This window comes from Protomyctophum parallelum (assembly GCF_964188405.1).
Source record: "Protomyctophum parallelum genome assembly, chromosome: 6".
In the NCBI taxonomy this organism is placed as follows: domain Eukaryota; kingdom Metazoa; phylum Chordata; class Actinopteri; order Myctophiformes; family Myctophidae; genus Protomyctophum; species Protomyctophum parallelum.
Window position 1 is genome coordinate 29,668,745 of NC_139701.1, and position 16,828 is coordinate 29,685,572.

The following is a 16,828-nucleotide window of genomic DNA, read 5'->3' on the forward strand; positions in this document are numbered from 1 at the left end:
TAAATGACGGTTGCTTATGCACATTTCTTGTATTTTTCGCACACTGTAGGTCTTCCCGGACAATGAATGGTTCAGTATCTGGGATGCGCCGAGTCAACCGCAGTACAACCCACAAAAGCTTCAGTTTGGCTGCTGACAGCAAAGTTATGGATAAAATGCAAATACAGAGACAAAAAATCCAGGTAATTTATTATACAAAAAATAAATAACATATTTATTATCATTATTATTATTATTATTATTATTATTATTATTATTATTATTATTATTATTATTGTTATTGTTATTGTTATTGTTATTATTATTATTAGTAGTAGTATTGTTGTAGTAGTAGTAGTAGCAGCAGCAGCAGCAGCAGCAGCAGCAGCAGCAGCAGCAGCAGCAGCAGCAGCAGCAGCAGCAGCAGCAGCAGCAGCAGCAGTAGTAGTAGTAGTAGCGTATAGTAGCAGTAGTAGCAGCAGCATCATAGTAGTCACTATGGGGTGTAAACGATTTATATAGTAGGCCTAACTGTATCGAAAAATCTATTTTAATTTAAAAAAATCGAAGTAGGCCTATATGTTAAGAAGAAAAACAAAAAGAGGGGTTTAATTAATTTTGCACTACCATTCAATATCGCTACACTTGGTCTATCGATACATGTGTGTGTTCATGTCAAGGTATGGGAACGGGTTTGTCCATGTGTTGAAATATAATGTCTAGGTGCATTTGCCAAGAGAATCACTGTGTTTACTTATTTATATCTATATTCATACATTTTTCCATAAATAACCTGTACTATCTATCCACATGTTTCACACAGATTTAAATTCTTTGCTAAATAGTTACTGTATCGATTTAAAATCATAAAATCGCATCATATCGCATCGCCATAATGAACCAAATAATATCGTGATGCCTATCGTATCGTTGTATTATATGTTGCTAGTGGTAGTTTATGTCTGGTCTTAAAAAGACAAAAGAGTGGCCGCACACACTGATAGCCAAAGTGCCGATTTTTCTAGGATGCATCCTAATAAATTTGGCCATAAATAAAAACTTTGGCTATCAGTGTGTGCGGCCACTCTTTTGTCTTTTTAAGACTTATCTCTTTAGATGTTTCTGCCGTGAGCTGGCACCACTACTAAGACTGGTGTGCGTTTAGCATCCTCCTGCACAGTTTATGTCTGGTAACACACTATTGACACATCATATGGTATTATTAGCAGTTTATACCAGCACATTGATCTTGCAGGTCTTTGATGAACATGGCAAAGACGTCACTCCTCAGACCCTCTACCATCCAGAACCAGGGGTCCCGCAGGCCAAACTCAGCAGGGTCTTTGTCAACGACACTTCTGCTGGCACTGCATCAGATTTTCTCTACCAGACCATAACCAATGCAAGCTTCTCTGGGCCTACCAGGTTATCCACGTAAAACCCTCTGTTCTCAGTAAAAACTGACCTGAGTTTCAAATAGGCGGTACCGTGGCACATCCTTTCTCAGCATCAAAACAATACTTTTATGATCTTCCAGGTCCATTTTTGGTAGCAGTATAGTGTCCAGATCAAGTCTATCTACGATGGAGTCAATGACTGAGGAGATTGAAGACCCATCCTATAAAAGAGACACATCCATAAGCCTCACAGGTTCATGTACTTCCAGTTTTGTTGCCTTCTGTTTCGCTAGTCTATAGTACTAACCTTATTTTCCTCAGCTGCTTTCCCACCTGAACATGATCAAATAGTTAGTATACTTAATTTTGAACAGATCCATACATTTATAAAGTATACTGTAGCCGACTGTATTATACGTACATTTAACTCCATGAGCAAAGCCTGCCGAATCTTGCAAATAACATTCAGTAGGGTGTAACTACAGTACATGGAATGCATAACATTTTGTTGATGAATGAATGGAAGCTGCTCACCTATGACAAATACAGAGTAGTTTCTATAAAGTAGAAATGAACTGACAGTCACTGGTTACATAGTTAAGATCCATTGCTATGACAACTGTTTTGGACAGATGTACAGGTGAGAAGAGAGGAGGTGAAGGAGCATTTGAGAGAAGACATGCTGGATGTGGTGGTTGATTGCTACATCTCGGAGACAGACACCATTTCACACCTGGACATGTCTGACGTCATCGTGTCAGAGGATGCTGATGATGCAGAGGCGATAAAGTGTGTAAAGTCCTCTTCTATCTGTTTTCTGAACTGTATTTATAATAACTACAGTTAATGTATTGTGTGTGTGAATGACATTTTACAGGGGTGCTTGTGTCTGTTTTAATTTGTTATACCGCCTAATGATTTTGGAATAGATCTCTTTCTGATGAAGTTATGTGCCATAATTGTTGTCACTTCTAACAAGCTGTTCTCTCACTGTCTTAAGAGAGAGAAGCAAACTCTATGTTGAGCTTTGCAAGAATAGGATAGGCAACGATACATACGTGGAACGATCAATGCAGACATTCAACGGGGCCCCTAAAAGCAAAGAGGTCCAGACTGACAATGTTTCTAAGGTGGATGCAGGTTTGTCCAGATAATTCTCCTCTCAGTACACTTTTTCTCATGACACAAAAAATGACCCAAATGCATCTTTACTGTCTCAGACTTTTATTTTTATTTTTGCGGCTTACGCCTTTTATTGATTTTTGAAGGGACAGACAGTCTCAGACTTAATTAACAGTGAGGGTTTTACCAGGCAGGTGCCCAGACCGTTACGCCACGGCCTGGGCCGTCTCAGACTTAATTAACAGTGAGGGTTTTATTGTATAACAGTACGGTACAGTCCTGTACAACCCAAGAATGTACAGTACATCTAGAATTCTGGCCTGTGATGTGTGCATTGCACTAATTTAAGTGCAATGCAGGTTGTCCACATATTTTGCCAGCAGTTATGTGTTAAAGAGTTAAATGGTTTTACTGTATGTTGGGTCATCAAGAAACCATGAGCCAAAGCAATTCTGTTCAATGTACATTAACTCTAGTTTGGCAGTCATGTGTTTCTTATTGTAATTTAGTTGTCACACTATGTCCACAGCCACCAGCGCTACTGTTTGGGACATGTATGACACTTTCTGTGGGGCTGTTCAGGGTGAAGCAGGTCTGACCTCTGACCCAGACAAGGCTGCTCCACAGGCCATCATGGATGCCAGTAGAGGCCCAGATAAGACCATGTCAGTTGTCAGCACTACCAGTTTAGGTAAGGTATAAAGTGCAGTCTGTTCAAAGCTTACAAGTTTTCTCGTGTAATGATTCCGCAATATTAACTTAGATAACACAGTCTTGTTAAAAAGTTATTCAATGCATTGACATACAACATCTACACTACAGTATAGTGGTGATTTCTGCTTTCGGAATGGAGAAAAATGCCGCCACTGTGTAAGAACCTTAACCCCTCAAGACAGGAACCCCTTTTGGGGTTCTTGTTGCTACATACCGTATATAAAGTATACTTTTGTACATTTTTAATACATGTTGGAAGTTTTTCAGAAAACCGGCGTTTTTAGAATCGGCCTCTCTCTCTCTCTCTCTCACTCTCTCTCTCTCTCTCTCTCTCTCTATATATATATATATATATATATATATATATATATATACACATTACACATATATATATTTTTTAAGTTTGTTTGTTTGTTTACAATTATCATCGTCTATGTTTACGTCTAGAAACTCCCTTCCAGGACAGGCTTCTTTTTAGTATTGCATTGATGTACACATTTCTCCAGCCACTGGTTCTAGCTCCCGAACAGAGATGGAGACTTTTGTGGCACACGCGGCCGATGAGACAAACCCAGAACTGATATTGCAGTCAGAGAGGTTCCAGCAGAGCTTGTTAGTAATGGAGAGGACCATCCTACAAAATATTTTCCAGACCAAACTGGCTGTCTACAGACAGCTACCCACACTGGAAGGTACTGTTAGATAACACAAAACGCATTTTGGAAAACCCAAAATGTCTGACTGTTTCATTTAACCATTGAGTATTGATCATATTATTGATTATCGTTAGACCCCGACAGTGTGGTGAAGGCCAAGGAAGCAGGCCAGAGAGAGGATGGCCAGAGTCCTCTGACTCCAGCCCTGGAGCGCCTCTGGGCTTTCAGCTGCGAACTCACTGTGGGACGAAATGTGAGCAGTATGGCATGGAACAAGAAAAACCCGGTAATCACCTCGCCTGTTACCCAGAGGATTAGGATTAGGGGAATTGTCCTTACAAACATCCTTGAGACATTACCCCAAACATATCACTTCCCAATGTGTTGTGTGTCGAGAGCTCACGCTGGATTCTGTGGTTGTGTACCATGATAGCAGAAAGCTATATTGTCTCACTATGTGTTTGTGCTTAAGGATCTCCTGGCAGTGGGCTATGGTCAGTTTGACTTCAAAGAACAGAAATCAGGCCTAGTCTGCTGTTGGTCTCTCAAAAATCCCACGGTATGTTATTATGGGTTATTTTTTCTGTTACCAATCCATCTTTGTTCCAGTTAAATGTGTCCATATGACAGTTGATGTGATAAAAAGAAATAAATCAGGAGATGTAGTACTTACTTTAGTAGGTTACATATGAAAAAGGAACAATCACATCACAACCACAAGAGCCAGTCAATTGTGCTATGGTTCACGGTGACCCTAGAACAGCATAAATACTGCACTGTATGAGTATGACCAGTATGCCTCCCTCCTAGATGTTAAGAGTCAAGACAAGCAGAAGTGGCCCATTGGAGAGTTTATATTGTGTCTGTGTTGCAGTGGCCTGAGCGGATCTTTCACTGTGAGAGTGGTGTGACCGCTCTGGACTTCTCAGCTAGGAATGCCAGCCAGCTAGCTGTGGGCATGCATGACGGCAGCATAGCTTCCTACAATGTCCAGAGCCAAGAGAAAACACCTCTCACTGACAGCAGGTGAGGTTGTTGATTTATTCTGGATATTGAAAATTGTAACATAGTATTGAAAAACTGTATCACTTATTGACAGCAGGTGGGGCTAAAGTTGCATTTATTGTCTGCAGGTAAGGGCTAACTATAGTCTCACTTATTGGCAGCAGGTGGGAATATCGCTTCACAATTAGGCAAGACAAATTGCACATCAACATCAAGTGTCAAATCAATAGTTCTGATTGTTGAAACCTAAAGCATAATCACATGATAAAACAATGTCACCCCCAGCTTTGCTCATTTGTTATAATTAATTTGATTTCCCTCCTCTTAAATGTATTGACTAAATGTTTCATACCATACAAGCCCTGACATAAGCAGTGTGAGTATACTGCTGATGCTTGTCAGCACAGAACTAAAACAGCTTTGCACATGATTTATGATATGTAATGCATATTGAGAAAAGCATATTTCCCCATCTATAAGTTAAGCATTTCAAAATACTGTGTACAGTATATAACATTATATGGCGAAGCACATTCTGGGTTGTGTCTTTGACATTCTGAAAACAGGATGCTTATCGTGGAAGGGGAAAAAGGAAAATGTATTATGCCGGAAATAAGTGGCCAGCAAACACATTTAATGACCCTGTGGGAAACGCTTTGTTTTTCCACCTCATCCACAGATGTGTTGTTTCAGGTTAATTAGGTGTAATCAAAAAGGAATTACGCACATCCACAGCAAAAACTAAATCATATTTCCATTCAAAATGCAGTAGCTTTTCCTGTGGTGATTGGTGAAGAACTGTTTGCTGTATTTCACTGACTGGCTGCCACAGGTCTCCCTTTTCAGGGGATATAGTGCAATATGCAGAAAATATTACACAGGCTTAGAATCATAACGACAAAACACCCCAAAAAACTGAAATGGGGAATTATGATTCCTCCCCTTCTCTTCTTATATATGTTTGGAAATACTACTATTAACAATATATACTGTGTGTCTATACAGCATTTAACAAAAAGTGAAAATAATAACTTTAAAACACACTCAACAAAACATTGACATGACTAAATATCTACTCTTTTGGTGTGTAGTGAGTGTGCCGATAAGCACACCAGTCCAGTTTGGCAGGTCAAGTGGATTGAACAAGAGACGGGCTTATCAGGGGATGACAAGGGAGAAGCTCTCATCTCTGTATCTGCAGATGGCAGGATCAGCACGTGGTTCATGCACAAAGGCCTCAGCTGCATAGGTATTGTATAAAAATAAAACAGAGGCTTAGCCACATCACCAGAGAGTTGAGTTGATGGTACTGTAGCATGGCAGTGATTCGGTTGTAGGCACGACAGCACAGGCAGAGTGCCGAAACAGCCATGTCAAATATTTAAAATAGCTGCTCTACATCGGCACGTTGTGAGCTTGTAGAAATGAACTATTTTGAAATGTTTTTCAAATATGACAAAAAGGTTTGTCATAGGTGGGAGCCCGGGCACACTGGTGGGCCGGGGGATATTGCAATTCCGCAACGCTTTCTAGATTTTGAAGTGGGCCCGGATCCAAAAAAGTTTAAGAAGCGCTGATCTAGTTGGCTCTTTTTAATAACATATACTATATCTCCTCTAACAGTGACAGTGACTTGTTCGCTCTTCTGCTATAGATCTGATGAAGCTGAAGAGAACACATGATGACAAGTCTAAGAAGCAGCTCAAAGACAAGCAGAGAAATACATTGATTTCAAGACTCACCCCAGGCCTCTGTTTTGATTTCCATCCGGCGGTATAGAAACATAAATACATCTATATGTTTACACATAACCACCCGCTGCCCACCACATAAACACAATATTCGTTGCAGCCCGGAAGAAAACACCTAACTCAACTTTATTATTATTATCAATATTTTTTTTTTCATAAATCAATGCTATTATTACGATTACGATTAAAATAATTATGAACCAATTAAAGTATTAAAAAGTGCTTAGACAAAAACATCATAACTCCAACTCAACTCCATGTTTTTTCATTTCCTGAAAAATGAACATTTTGGAGTTTCTTGGTGGTTTCTTGGTGGTTTCTTCCAGACAGCAGAGATATGGATATTTTCCTTTCATAGATACAGAGAGTCCTCAGAAATAGTTTACATAGTAATAGTATACACTAGTATATGGCATAAAATAAATAATAAAGTCGATTGCACGTTTGCTGACCTGCATAAATGCTCATTGTTTTGCTGTACAAGCATCACACCAGTTGCACTGTTCCTCCAGGAATCCAACATCTACCTGGCTGGTACTGAGGACGGCCAGGTCCATAAGTGTTCATGTTCCTACCATGAGCAGGTTCTGGAGACGTACAGAGGACACAAGGTACTATAATCCATCGCCGTCCCTTTAACTCTGAATGTGTAAAAATGGACATCTCCATTTTGACCTCCATTTAAATCAACGCTATAATATACATGAATGAATACTGAGAGTACTAATTAAGTTCTCTGTGAAAAACCCAGGTTTTCAATAGGACAGTATTCAGTAAATGCAAATACTTTGTGTTCAAAAAGCCATTCATGTCTCTCCTCATGTCTGAACCATATGTCAAATATAAATAATTTGTGATGCAGCTCATAACATGAGGGAAGAGTGAAACTCCTTATCAATTTAATTGATATCACAATAGTTACAAACCTTTCTCTATATAGCCCCCAGTAACAGCTGTGTATACTGTGCTTGATGATCAGATCCTTCTATCTTGCATGGAACATTTTGTGTTTTTGATTTACCTTTATATTACAGTATCTTGGCTGCCAGAACAATTACCCCCTGCGGGATCGATAAAGTGCAGCCGAATTGAATTTGATAGACCAAGTGCACTGTATACATGTAGGTTGATGGGTTTTAGGAACAATCTATAAAACACAAGCTTGTAATACCACCCGAATCCCTCCGCTGTATCTGTGTGTGTGTGTGTGTGTGTGTGTGTGTGTGTGTGTGTGTGTGTGTGTGTGTGTGTGTGTGTGTGTGTGTGTGCGTGCGTGCATGCGTGCTTGCAAGTGCCACTTATGTCTTTTTTTAGATATTTAGATTTATTTATTTTTTTAACAAAAGTTTGGAACTTTTGAAACATTTTCTCAAGTCAAAAGGACTAAATGTTCTTGCTCACCCCAAGGGGCCTCTATATCGGATCACATGGTCTCCGTTCTGCCCGAATATCTTCCTGAGCTGCTCCTCTGATTGGACCATCCAGATGTGGAGGCAGGACTTGCTCACACCCGTGTTAGTATTCACCTCCGCCCAGAGGGCTGTCTATGACGTCACATGGTCCCCAAAATGGGCCTCCGTGTTTGGTGCCGTCAATGAGGGAGGCATAGAGATCTGGGACCTGGGATCCAGCATGTGAGTCTCTTTTTTGCTCTGTTTGACTTTGTATCTCTCACACACGCGTTCCACACCCCCATAGGGAGTGCAGTGCCCGGGGTCAAGTCGGTAGGTCCCACGGTTGTACAGAACCGCCACAAAAGGCCTCTGTCCTGGCTCTGTACAGGGCCCTTGCCCAGGGTCCATACTGTATATGGAGCTGGCCTGTTCTGACATCACAACACTCCATATTTGGGCATGCCTGACACAGAACTCCATAAGCTGGCCTGTTCTGACATCACAACACTGGCACCGCTCTAGTCTACAGTAATTAACTAGAAAAAGTGCCCTTCTGGGCACAGGTCTCCACCAGGATAGGAATGTAGGACATGGCATACAAAGTTATCCACAGATCCGTGCAGTTAGAGGTAAAAACACTTTTCGGCCAGTTATAGCGCCACCTTGAGGCTGAGTTGAAATTGTTCATGTGGCATTTCGTCCTCGGCCTAGTGGGAATGTGGGTGCACAATTTCACGGAAATCACGCGATGTGTTCATGATTTGCAGCATTTTGTTTGAAACTGAGCACTCCTGTGAACTTTGGAAGCCAATCTTAACCAATCAGGATGGAGTGTGAGAAATCTGAAAGACCCGTTTAGTTGAATGGCTCTAGAGAGACTGTGTACCAATTTGCGCGATGTTTGGACAAAATCTGTAGGTGTACTGTGCAAAAACTTGTTTTGCACAAAGCGGCCTCCTGGTGGCGCTATAACAGGCCGTTCTGGAAAGTTTGGGGCAGAGGTTCATCGTTGGCATCCAGGGAGTGTGTGTGCAAAATTTGGCATCGACCGGGTTAACGGTGGCCGAGATTAGCTGCTCACGGACACACACACGGACGGACACACACACACGGACACACACACACGGACGGACGGACGGACGGAGTGCAAAACATACTCTCCCCCCATGCCTTCGGCCTGGTGGAGACAATAATGGATGTGTTATCTTTAGGAGTATCATGTCTGTTGACAGTACTGTTGCCTACTGGCTATGCTTGCATATTGGTGGCACACCCATGGCTCCTATTAACAACATACCCAAAAGTGTTTAACAACCTAATCCTATAGCATCCTTATTCTGGGGAGAACATTTGCCAAAAAATAGCAGATCACAAGCTTGCGACATGTCATGAGCTTGAAGGGCTAGTTTTGGCAAAGAGATTTTGTAGAGCTCACCGAGTATAGAGACAACTCATGTGCAGTTTACACGGTACAGACTAGGGTTAAGTGTTTAAAACATCCAGGCCATAGACCCATGTGACCACCATGCATTCTGCCTGTCTCTACTAGCCTGGATCCAACCATTGTGTGCTTGGCTGGCCCTGGGGTCACGTTGACCTCACTACTGTTTGCAACCCAGACAGACTGCATCCTAGTAGGAGACAGCAACGGACAGGTTGGCGTCTACAAGCTCAAGGACCTCTCGGTGGGAGAAGGAAACCAGGTAAAATAAAAGATGTGCTCCTCATATTCCAGGAGTGCATGTCAATCAGATCAGATAACCAGTCCATCAGTCAACCATCAATGCATGTGCACGATTCATAAATGTATTCATTAGGACAGGTTTTCAATTTCAATTCAAATTCAGTGCATAAGGTAATCGTGCCAGTTTAATCACGGCCAACAGGGGGTATCTATTTTGGGCATGTCATTATGGTCAAGCATTTTTTTACTTTTTGAAAATGTTTGGAAGTAGCAAAAATAGCAGACACGTTGTGAGCTTGTTAGAGTGCCTATATTTGCTATATTTTGGGTCTCTTTGCATGGATTCCTTTTGGATCCCCTACGTTAGATTCATGCATAAGATATAATGAGAATTGTCAATCAAATCCATTGATGCACATAAAAATGTTACGCTGATAACAGGGTGGGATCTAGTTGAGCGAGCATATTGAATGGAGTCCCATCATCACATTGCAATATTTCCCTTTATTGACATCACACTATATTGTTCTGTGTTATTGCTTTTACTTTTACCAGCCATATAGCCTTTTATGCTGGCAATTTAAACCATTACTCACCAGTGAGTCATTGGAAGTTTGGCTGTCATTGTCAACAGAGATGAAAAGGCTCTCTTTTGCTTCCGTCTTTCAGGTGAATACTTTGGAAAACATCATTGGCTCCACCCTTGCCAGCCAACTTTAAAACACACAATCATGCAGTCGCAGGAACGCACACGTGTGCATGCGCGCGCGCGCGCACACACACACACACACACACACACACACACACACACACACACACACACACACACACACACACACACACACACACACACACACACACACACACACACACACACACACACACACACACACACACACACACACACAGTGTGTCCTTGTAATACTTCGTCCCTAGGGAAATGGCCGACTGAATGTCTCCATGTTAAGTGTCTCCTGATCAACAAAACCATTACTGAAGATTTTATCTTACTGTAAGTCATGACGTCATGTTCACCTGGTTTTATTTTATACTGAACATGATTTTTTTGTGCTCCCTGCAGATCTTTTTTTTAATAATATGATCTCCTCAAGTATTGTAGAGGACGTAAAACCTAAAAAGCCTAATGCCAAATTGTGGGCTTGAGAAGATTACCAACACATAGACTCAGATGAGGCTGGCAAGTGATGTATGGACCTGTGCATACCAGTATGCATTAAGTAGCAGTGAAGTGGTATTAAAAAAAGGAAACGTAATGTTTATTTTGTATTATTATTATTATTACTATACTGTATGTTACACTTGTCAGTTTTCACTTCCAATTTTAGAGTAACTGAATCTTCTTGGTTTCCTTGGTCATAAGGGTGTTAACCGATTTAAGGGTTCTCCTCTAGTCTGAAAAGCCTTTAACAGTATCGACAATTTGAATTGCTATGAAAAGCCTAGGACTGCTATGAATAAGTGAAATTAAATTATGTTTAGCTGTGCTGTCCTAAAGCTTTTGGTGTCACATGTGTCATTCAAGGTTGTATATAGGCAAACATACAGGCTACGTTAGCTTGACAATATTAAAATTGTAATTTTTTTGGCATGAACACCATCTGACAAATTATGAATTAGGCTTTAGTCATCCAAATTGTTGATAATGAAAACAGCCAGTCCCCATTATAGCCGCTTCCTTAGAATGTATATGTCTATGTCCTAACAATACATTTTGATTCAGGAAGTACAAATGGATTAATTGGAGACTTAAAAAGTATCAGGTCTTTTCAGTGTCATGACATCTTTAGCTATAAGACTCACCAGAAGTAGCTCAAGAGCAAAACGTGACCCTGGAAATGAAGAGGGTCCACTCTAAATTTCTATATTTACACTATCAATAGAGACGCAGTGCCTGACAATTACTTTCTATTTAAATAGCCAGATTAGACCTACTGTATCAATAATGAGTCTGACTGCACTTGTTACCCTGAGTAAGAGGGAGAGGATAGGTTATGCTCCATCAGACCCTTGAACCATTTAACCACAACATACATTTTGAAAATAGCCTCCCCTCACCCCTACTAGAAACCACTGATAATATCATGGTCCCCATTTTCTACATATCACAGCATGAAACAGAGAAGCAAACATTTTTCATAGCCTGTAGTCAAAGTGGGACCTCCACTCATAATGGATGAACTGAAATGTCACAGTGAATATCTCATCAACACCATCATCACCTTAATGACCTGCATGATGGATTGAAAACATTGACCGTTTCCCTCCAATATGACACAAAATGTCATTATGGCACTATGATGGCCAGGCTGTCAACCGATTGTAAACGGATGAATCATCTGGTTGGCTGTAGAGGGAATCACCACACATGACATAATTATCCATGCATTACATGAAAGGTCAGTGTAATCATGCTGTTAAACTACCCTTAGACTACCCTGCGCTTCACCTGATGTATAATGTGATTGTCCACTGAGGTTGTAAAAGCCTGATGGCATAGTCACTAAAAAAAATAGCAGTGATGGCCGGAAACATAAAATGATTTGCCTGTAAGTGCAGGCTGTTTTTCGTGTCTGTGTGTGTGTGTGTGTGTGTGTGTGTGTGTGTGTGTGTGTGTGTGTGTGTGTGTGTGTGTGTGTGTGTGTGTGTGTGTGCACGTGCGTGCGCGCGTGCGTGCATGCGGTGGCGGATGCTATTGAGGAGGAGGTATTGTGTGTGGAAAGAGTCTCGGATGCTGATGAGCAGAGAAGTGGATGGTATATATATTGCAGGACATGCAGTCAGGGGATCAAAGACCAGTGCACTGTGGCAACACCTGAAGACAGAACAGCAAGCAAGCAACCGAGAAGAATATCTAGACAACAAGGCGGAGACGGAGTCGAACAGCTGCTTTCTTCTGCAGGTCGGACCAGACAGATATCCACTTACGATCCTAGCCAGGGAACTCCAGCATGCGTTCATTAGTGGTGCTGCCCCTGGTGTTGTGTGTGGTGCTGGGTGTGAACCAGGTTACAGCAGCAGATCAGGTCACAGCAGTGAAGTTGTGTGGAAGAGAATTCCTGAGGGCGGTGGTCTATACTTGCGGAGGCTCCCGCTGGAGAAGAGTGCTCAGTGAAACAGAAATGGATGGTGAGTCAACTATTTAGTTAGACAGACAATATACTGTATATATCGGACGTACATGAACTCTTTGACTCAGAAGACAGGCAGCACTAGTCCAATAAAATAATGAATCATCAACTTTAACACAATAGGGCTAAATACTAATATTTGATTTGTGGATGTCTAAAATGTTATAGAATGCAATAAAATCCATCTTTAATATTTAGGCAGGCATCATCTGTTACATTATAGAATGTACATTTCAAATACCAACATAATACATCTTACAGTAAATATAGTTAAACAGACAAGAGGAGAGGTCGCACAACAATCACGATGCAAATACTTTATTTTAAGATGACCAACATTTCGGCACAAAATACTTTACATTTTTTGTCAAAACGTTGGTCATCTTATTTCAAATAAACACAATTTCTTTAAGTTTGTCTCCGGTGGTCAGCACCTCCCCACTATTGGTGTTCGCTCCTACCTCTTTGTTTGCACAGTTATAGTTGATTTAAACATTTCTAAGGCATTTGTGTATTAATTTAGGAATTATGAATTGTGTAATTTCATAAAACATACATACATACATACATACAAATACACACACGTAGCTCAGAATGGCCTGATGTGGTGACATGCTTGTGAGTCAGTACGTGGTCTGTGGTTTGTCAGTGCCGTGACTCTGCATGTACTTTCCCACGGCACTGCTAAAGGCATGCAGAGGCGTTGACTGGTAATGTAGTAAAAATGAGACTACTGTCTGCACTGGGTGTTCAGACATTCAGATTATTTTATAATAAAACATCATCGTTTTTAGCCAATTATTTCAGGGCCCACTTGCAATATCCTCGGCTCACTGGTTGGGAATCACTGGCAAAAGGAACCCACATAGCCTACTGTATCAGATCATTAGCTATGAATATAACAGGGAACAGTCTGTGCTCCCTGCATATACACACTAATTCCACACCACAAAGACTCAGTTAGTCTATCAGCCATGCTGATTAGAAACAGTTAGCTGACAGTGCACAAGACAAATAGCTGTGGATTCATCTGTTCCGTCATTTGGAGTTTCCTTATTTAATAGAACGATGGGCCTCTGGGTAGATTAGACATGGCAGAGACATACAGATCAGATGCACAACATAAATAGCGAGGACAATTTGGGTCATGCATTACACATTATGTTTTGATAACTAGTTGTTTCCAAAAACATGTATTGCATCCAATTGACTGATTTTGACTCAGTAAATGAAAAAGCTGGACATTTGCTGTATGAAATGTGTGTAGTAATGAGTTTTCTTGAAGTACTCACGATGTGTTGTCTGGTGCCAGGTGCAACTACAGGAGAGCAGAGCAGCCTAGAGAGTCCAGGCAGCAGCTTGGGGTCTGAGTTGGCCAGGCGAGACATGAATAACGTACTGACTGCCCTGTGCTGCCAGGTGGGCTGTCGGAAGACTGACCTCGCCTTCCTCTGCTGAGACCCGCTCTCCACCCCTCTTATCTGACTGTTAATTTAACTCTGAGAGTGTACAAATGTAACCAAATGGACCCGTAAGGGGTCGCTCCATTTGACAATTACCATAATGAAAATCAAACATTGTTTATTTTTTTTGTCTTACCATACTAATCACAATTCCAATTCTGAATGACAATGCTGGTACAAATGTAAAAAGTAAAGTCAGTTAAACTACACAACTGCTAATTTATTTTGCCTTAAACCTTAAAAGTTTTTATCTTGGCTTGTGAGTGAGAATGGCTGAGTTTTGCAGAAGAAGGGTGTGTGCAACCTTCTATAACTGTGTCTAAGGAAATTTAGCCATAGTCAAATAGCTGAAAACGTTTCCATTTCTTCTTTTGATTCATTCATAAGAAAACTGAATTACATTGTAATATTTTGCAAGTTCTGTTTAATAAACTGTCTTGCATATAGCCTCTGTGACATGTTTGTACTTTGTGTAAATGTAATTTACATTATGTACAATGCACACACATTTCACATAACGTATGTATACTGTATGTAACAATCCTGGAGCACATTTTGATTATTCTCACATATAAGTCAGTGTCTCGAATGAAGACAACTCCATACACCTGTCCAGTTATAACTTTTATTGGTTTTGGAAAGAAGCAAACTAAGTTTCTCAATTCATCTTAGCAATGTTAACTGTACAAACAGCTTGCAGTGTTTGAGATTTAACGGTACAGAACCAAAAGCTTTTCTGGTGTATAGCACACACAAACACACTCCCTGCTCTTGTCAACATTAACACAGGTCACTCAACATGTCATTACAATACTGTCGTAGAGGCCTTCCCTTTACAGCACTACAGCCCTCCCATACACCAATTAGCAATACACACCTGCTCTACCACAGGTATTCTATTACTTGAGCCCTAATATATACTTGCCTGATGGTGTTGTAAGATCTACAAGCTCACAGTGTGTTGCATAGTGGCATGTTGTGAGCTTAAAGATTATTTTCTTTTTACTTTTGGAGATACTTTTAAATGTTCATCTATGAATCCCCCAAATAGGGTTTGCCAGGTTCAAAGTGGTTACAGATGCTAAAATTGTTGTCTTAAAAGCGATCTCCAGAACTCCACTAATGAAGAGTTGAAGACATCACAATTTGAGAGTGACAATTTGAGAGACGCATTTGGTGTGCTGCAGTATACCAATGGGAGTTTACAACAACACTTTACAACATAAGAGCAGCTAACATGATGACAGAGGACCTGTATGACAGGAGTAAGACATGATGAACCAAGAATCATCTAAAATAGTCAAAACTCTTTCAGAGCGGCCAGTCAACTCATGAACAGCTGCACAAACCACCACCCAGTCCACTAGTTGAGTGGAAAATGTGCTGGGTGTGGTTGGCTAAATGTCACTGCTCCCCTATGCCTCATTGACTAGAGCCTGACCGATTTTGTTTGGCCAATATATATTATTTAACTTTTGGTCAGTAATGGCAATTATGCATCCAATGAGTACCAGTTTTCCAAACCACGTTTTGTGGTCATTACTATTGGACGTCATTATATGCATATTAATGCTTGGAGACAAATTGTGAGGTTGTAGATCAGCTTTCTTTTGAACATTTTAATAGTGTGTAAGTGGTTAAATAAAATCGGGAATCAGTGGTCTAGGTCTATAACTCTCGAGTCTAAATTGGCATCGGCATCAGACCCCAAAGATCTGGCATCGGTCGGGCTCTAGTATGTGACAGAGATGTGCAGAATGCTGTCTGAGGGTAGGCTACACAGGAAACGCAGTCAATCTAATTAAAAGGAGAACATTTGATTTCAGCTCCACGTGCCCTAGATGTGATTCATTGCAGGCAAAACAATAATAATAAATCAACGATATGCTTGCGAATCAGGGCCAATGTTAGAAAGTAGTGTAGCTTTATATAGAAATAGTGATATGAGACCAATATTACTCTCTTTATCCCTAAAATGCATTCCATTAAATGTCCACTGACCACGCTGTTTGTTAGCTATTTGGTTCCTGTGTAAATCTAGCCTGAGACAGACACGAATAGCAGCTCTGAGAGGACTGCAGATGGTTACATGTAGCAGATGTATGGACGAGACCTACAGTACAGTACGTACAGTAAAGAGACCATAATAGGCTGACCTTCACACACACACACACACACACACACACATACATTTTGTTCATGTTGAATATCAGAGCTTTCAGGAAGTTTAAACATCAGCACAGTGTTCTTCACATGAAAACAGATTTCTTTTTTTTTGTTTATTTTTCTTCTTATGTCCATTTTAAAAATATTCACCTTATTCTCTTTTATAGAGGACTGTCTGGGTTACACACATAAAATACAAAAACAAAAACAAAACATTTTGGTCATCTTAACTTCCCTCCAGAAACATACGTCATCTCACAGAGACCATTTATCATTATGCAAAATAAAGCCATGGATTCAAGGGGTGGGGCTTGCTCATGCTGTCAATGCAGACTAATAGGTATATAT

General features: G+C 40.7%; 2 protein-coding genes across 2 annotated transcripts; both read left to right on the forward strand.

Annotated features, from left to right (window-relative positions):
- Positions 1 to 62: 62 nt before the first annotated feature.
- dnai4 (dynein axonemal intermediate chain 4) lies at positions 63 to 10,422 on the forward strand (the record flags this gene model as incomplete). Its single annotated transcript, XM_083766694.1, has 16 exons — positions 63 to 182; positions 1,235 to 1,404; positions 1,517 to 1,629; positions 2,009 to 2,165; positions 2,377 to 2,516; positions 3,028 to 3,189; positions 3,719 to 3,904; positions 4,003 to 4,154; positions 4,341 to 4,427; positions 4,743 to 4,894; positions 5,965 to 6,122; positions 6,528 to 6,646; positions 7,137 to 7,235; positions 8,032 to 8,258; positions 9,568 to 9,721; positions 10,372 to 10,422. The coding sequence occupies 16 exons, from the start codon at positions 63 to 65 to the stop codon at positions 10,420 to 10,422; spliced, it is 2,247 nt and encodes a 748-aa protein (XP_083622820.1).
- Positions 10,423 to 12,524: 2,102 nt separating this feature from the next.
- On the forward strand, positions 12,525 to 14,577 carry insl5a (insulin-like 5a). Its single transcript, XM_083767195.1, has 2 exons — positions 12,525 to 12,849; positions 14,164 to 14,577. Exons 1-2 carry the CDS (start codon positions 12,672 to 12,674, stop codon positions 14,307 to 14,309), a joined length of 324 nt encoding a protein of 107 aa, XP_083623321.1. The 5' UTR covers positions 12,525 to 12,671; the 3' UTR covers positions 14,310 to 14,577.
- Positions 14,578 to 16,828: the final 2,251 nt, after the last annotated feature.